At 38.3% G+C, this 5,711-nt stretch overlaps 1 protein-coding gene across 1 annotated transcript in view; it reads right to left on the reverse strand.

Annotated features, from left to right (window-relative positions):
* The window catches only part of ITGA9 (integrin subunit alpha 9), a 373,158-nt gene that overhangs the window by 85,786 nt on the left and 281,661 nt on the right, over positions 1–5,711 (reverse strand). Inside the window, exon 22 of the mRNA XM_014525097.2 lies at positions 1,692–1,800. Coding sequence (XP_014380583.2) covers positions 1,692–1,800 — 109 coding nt within the window. The remainder of the gene's footprint in view (positions 1–1,691; positions 1,801–5,711) is intronic.

Consider the following 5,711-nt stretch of genomic DNA (forward strand, 5'->3'; position numbering starts at 1 on the left):
GTGTAACAAATACAGAGGGAACATAATGTAACAAATTATATATTTTAAAAAGGAATAATATCACCATGATCAGGAATAAGAGTTAAGGATATAAGTGTGATGACACATCACATGACTCACAATAAAGCAGAATATCAGGTCTTTTTCTATACAAACATCTTGACATTGAACTCAACACACATTTTGATATACCCATCCCCCATAAACTATAGCAATAAATCTCTTTTCTGTTGAGAAACTCTCACTTTTCTCCATCTGGAAAGTTGAATACATGGCAGCAAATTATTAAAAACAATTAAGCAAATTGTGATAAAAACCATGCTTTGGCCATTATGAAACGCTTCTCTCTCTCTCTCACATATACATCCACACAGGCTTGAGGTCTATCACTTTACTGGACAGCAGGCCTGTGACTTGTTATAGAATAACTTTCAATTGCCATATGGCAAACTCTTCTTGTATTGAAACTTGTATGTATTTGCGTGAGAGAGAGAAGATCAGGATGTATTACAAATGTATAGATGTTATCTGTATACCTGATATCATTTGCTTTTATTGAAAGTAATCATCTAGTCAAAGCATTGGTACATCTGGTCTGTATCTGTTTCTAACCAATAACTGACTATGGAAAAACTGTAAATCCTAAAGAATGACTTCAGAATCACAGGAAGTAATTGCTTGGTTCACAAGACCTTTAATAGCTTGAAATCCCAGTCTGAACATAGTTAAGGGCAATGCATGACAGTAGGGGCTTAATTGTTCCAGACTATGCTCTGCCCATGAATGAAGACATGTGTTACCCATTAGGAGTTAAAGGGGCATCATGCCTAGGAGGAAAAGAAGGAGAGGGGAAAAACTTGTTTACGATATTCAGCAAATAACTGGCCCACATCTGTATGATTCTTTCAATCCCTACTTCCACCTAGTGGTAAAAAAGCATTTGAAAAGAAAAGTATAAAATGGAAATGCAGCAATAGAATCAGTTAATTTTCATTTCATCACAAGATCTGGTTCTAACATGCAGCTCATATTAGCTTCATCAGGAAGCCCTTTTTCCATGTGAAAAGGGTGATTTGTAAGTAAGTTTAAGATACAGCGCGGCATGCTTAAAAGGAGCCCTTCTCACCTCTGCCCTCTGCTATCAAATTCTCTCACAGACACATATGGGCTGCATATAGTTCAGCTCCATTATTTACACTACTCTAGAAGTAAGCACTTTGTACACATTTTCATATCAGAGGACTGAAAAAAGCATGTCTTTTGAGTGGGCACTTTCTTGTTCTCATAAATGAATGCTTCCCATTCCTTAGTTCAAGCACTATGCTACTGAACATGGCTCCAATTGAGTCTTCACTTTTAAATCTTGGATTGAACGCAAGATGCAATGAACAAAGGTTTAAACTTGGTAGGGGTGTGAAGAAAGGGAAAACAAGGCTAACAAAAAATTTGCAGTTTCCTGCTCATGAAACTGGGATGTCTTTTTGATTCTTTAAGAATACATTACGGTAAAGAAACAAACACTATATTAGTTCACTGTGAACATAACATCCTCCAAGGTGGGCATCATATTGTGTTATAATAACAAATGGTCCCCACACAATGGTCCCCAATTCCTTAAAATTAAGAAGGCCACAAAAAATAAAGTATGCTATGAAGAGGGAAAACTGTAAAAGTGGAATGATTGATTTTACCTGAAGAGTGAAGTTGAGGGGCTGAAAAATACATTCATAATTCTCCAACTGAACAAAGTTTGATGTTTCCACAGAATCACCATAGACAAAGGATGTGGGCGAGACAGCTCTGAAAGATTAAAACATGAATTCAGTTACTTCTGGATGTTTTCAAGATTAGATACATTTGTAGATGGAAAGCCTACTACAGAGTTCATCCAGTTTAGCTCAGTGGTAAGGAGACATCACACAAGGGAGACCTTCCACTCTTACCCTATCATCTATGATTTGTTCCCCTCTCAGCAGTAATACATTAAATACAGACAATAGTAACAGTCTCTGAATTTAATCCTGCTGCTGTTGTCACCCATCTACAACCTAAGCACATCACTTGCTCAAGAAAATGCTCTATTAGAAGGATGTCTATTGACCAGTAAGAGTTGGTTTGGGCCTTACATGAACATGCCTCTTCAGTGCTTGCTTTCTGTGAAGAATTATGTAATCAAATTGACAGGAATAAATGCCTGCAGAAAAATAATCTCAATAATTATAATTTCACATGGGTTTTTGTGACAGCCAAAATACAGATGTGTTCCCGCAAGTTTTCATGTCACTGACTCATAGGGAATTTCTACAAAGTACAGCGTAGTGTTGTGTAGGAATGCCAAAGTTAGAGAGTGCCAAAAGCAGTACAGTTGCTTTGTTGCAGAGCTGTGCCCAAGTTAATTTACCCTGTTTCTGAGTATGTGTTCAGGACATGTTGAGAAACAAGGTGAATGAGACCAGGAAGGTCCACACACTAACACAATTTGTGCCATGCAAACACACCCATAGATACTAAGACCTCAAGGGACCCTAGTGATGATCTGCTTTGACCTCCTGAATATCACAGGCTGGAGGACTTCCAGGAATTAATCTTTGTTTGAACTATAGCAAAAATGTTTATCTGATGAGGCTACTAAAAGTAGCACCATCTGATTTGTCCAATAAATTATAACCCACCCACAGAGCTGAAATATTTAGTTATTAAAGGTATTTTGCTGTTGGTCCTCAGAGGTTTTTTAAAAATATTTTTAATGCAATGTTTTAATACAACAGTCAGATCATCAGCTGGTAACAGAACTATCTCACTTCACACCAACAGAGGACCTAGCCAGTTGACTTAAATTAAGCAAAAATGAAAGGGACAGTTTTTGCCTTTTGCAATGAAGAGTCAAGGAATAAAATGCATAAACAGTGTTGGAAGCAGACTACAACCCAGGTCTCCTCAATCCAAGGAGGTGGACTGCAGAGAGACATACTTCCCCTCATTTACTCTGTCTGGCCAACAACTTTGGACTTCTTAGTTGCACCCAGCCTATAGCCTGGTGCTTAAGGCACTCTCCTAGGAGGTAGGAATGAGGTTTGAACCATCTTGGCCCAAGGAAAGCACTGAACCTGGGTTTCTCACTTCCTGAACAAGTGGCTGTCACTGTTGTGATCTGTCCTGAACTCAGTGCTTCTGGTGAATGTTAGGCATGTGTGTTAAGTTCATAGCACATGTAGGTCCCTCAGAGGTTTTAGCGTATGTCATACTTGTAGACAAGGTTCTTTGGATAAATCTGATATCTTTTATTAGACCAACTAAAATAGTTGGAAAAATGCTTTTTTGCAAGGTTTCAGGTACAAACACCCTTCTTCAGGCAGAAGTGTCTGCAGTTGTTTTGTGCTCTTCCTGGACTTCAGGCAGAGGAAGTATTTGCAGTTGTTGTCTGAAGAAGGGTATTTGTACCCCTTGCAAAGAAGAATTTTTCCAACTATTTTAGTTGGTCTAATACAAGATATTGGATTTACCCAAAGAACCTTGTCTGCCTATGTCTTTAGACCAACACAGCTACAATCAACACCCCTGTCATACCTGCAGCATTCTGATGGAAGGATGCTCCTGTGTGCGCCCTTCCTGCCCGCTCTTGCTTAAATGAACCAAACCTGCAAACTGAGTTGCATACCTGCCTCTGGTGTGGCCCCCTATGGCCAGTATCAAGATCATTCTCTCTGGCATGCTTGGGACAGTCTACTGGTGGCTTCAGTGTGGCATTTCCTTATCCATAGGCACAGGGTGGGCCTTGGTTATAAATATCAAACAGGTTTGTGCATGATGCTCACAGCCCAGTCAAAATCAGTTTCAGGCATAAGTAGTAGCAGGACTTTAGGTACCTAAGAAACTTTAGTGGCAAAAATGTAAGTGCCCATAGACTATCAGTGACCTAATGTGGCTAGGCTCGATTTCTGTGGATTATTTACTTGGATTTATAATCCTAAATTTCTAAACTTAGGTGTTTTTCTGGATCTGATCATTAACTCCTTACCAATCATCCAAGATATTTTCATGTAGCTACATCTAACATATTTTAATCAAGTAATTAATGCTAATTAAATAGCATTTATATCTCCTGAAACTTAGAAAATATTCCAAAATGTTTGACATTTCTTGGACTTCTTTTTTTTCTCTTCACAATAACTCATTTTTTTTCACAACACTTAGATTTTTACAACATTTGGGTTTCACATCTTTTCACTAACTGATGGGCAGAGACTCAGGACAGAAAAAAATCCTTTTGCTCATGTAAAATTACCAACTCTGTTGAGAAGCAAGGGACTTGCTAAATTAAATTCTGAGTGTATAATTGTTTCCATGACTATATATTCAACTCCATTCTTTTAAGAAAATGACCTTTATACCCCATTACATCTATGGATTGTTTTCTCTTTATGTGGGAATTTTTGTACTTGTCAGTCATACACAAAGTCTAACAAGTTCAGAGAATCAGGTCATATAAATACAAAATCAAACTACTGGGGATGTGCAAGCCAACGCCAAATATCTTGTGAGAACAGGCTGTCTCATAAGATCTTTTGCATGTCCTACTTCCCATACGCACAGAAATAACCACAAAGGCAGCCTTTCTTGTGGTATTGCAACATAAGCCGTCTTGGGGCCTGGAATTACAAACATATCCCAAAAATGAAAAAAAAAATTAAAACCCTACACTTTTCCCACCTCAAAAAGATTTAATGTGGAGATTTGATTTGGGGGGGGGGGGGGGCCAATCCAAGTAAACTCACCCACACCTTTCACACATCTGAATACTGTGAGCATTATCAGTTATACAACTTTATTTCTATGTATTGAGATATTCCAAACTTCCACTCATCTGACTACAGTGAGCAACTAAGGGGAGATAAGTGACTGTCAATATTTACTTCCTGGGTTCAAATGACCCAGTCAGGGGATGCAGTAAAAGCAGCTGTTCTATAGATACACACCCCAACTGAAAAGAAATTGTAAACTACATTGGCCCAATGTAGACCATTTTTCTGCATTAGTGACTAAACAACTTTATTCTGTGTCAAGAGATAGATTGCTTGCTGGAATTAAACCATGAATCTAGAAGACTAAGCCTGGTAAAATTTCAGGTCCATTATTTTAGAGGCAGAAGTAGATTCATCAAATGTATAACCTGGATTCTTTGCAAGGTTAGGTTCCTTATCTCCCTATAACAATGAGGTTTGCAAACTAGCTGGTGGTATACACAACTTCAGCAAGCAACTGTGTGGCTTGTCCTTAATTTGGCAACCCCACTATGAATTAAGTAGGCTGTGAACCATGTCAGTGCAAATAATACAGGTAATAGTCAACTTGATCATTGTATGAGATCCAAGCACTGGAGGATAATAAAGGTAGAGTGTTACATAGAGGTATAGGTTGTAGCTGTGTTGGTCTAAAGATATGGGCAGACAAGGTTCTTTGGGTGAATCCAATATATTTTATTAGACCAATTCAATTATTTAGAAAAACTCTTCTTTGCAAGCTTTCAGGTACAAATACCCTTTGTCAGGCGGAGAAAGCTTCTGCAGTTGGTCTGTGCTCTTCCTGGATGAAACAGTAAAGAAGCCAGAAGCCAATATGCATGTGAGAAAGCCAGTCAGTGAAAACGTATTTCAATTCAGATGGTAATTTGGATCTTTCTTGTTGGTCAAATTCCTTTGGACTGGGAAAGA

This window comes from Alligator sinensis, unplaced genomic scaffold (assembly GCF_000455745.1).
Source record: "Alligator sinensis unplaced genomic scaffold, ASM45574v1 scaffold763_1, whole genome shotgun sequence".
In the NCBI taxonomy this organism is placed as follows: domain Eukaryota; kingdom Metazoa; phylum Chordata; order Crocodylia; family Alligatoridae; genus Alligator; species Alligator sinensis.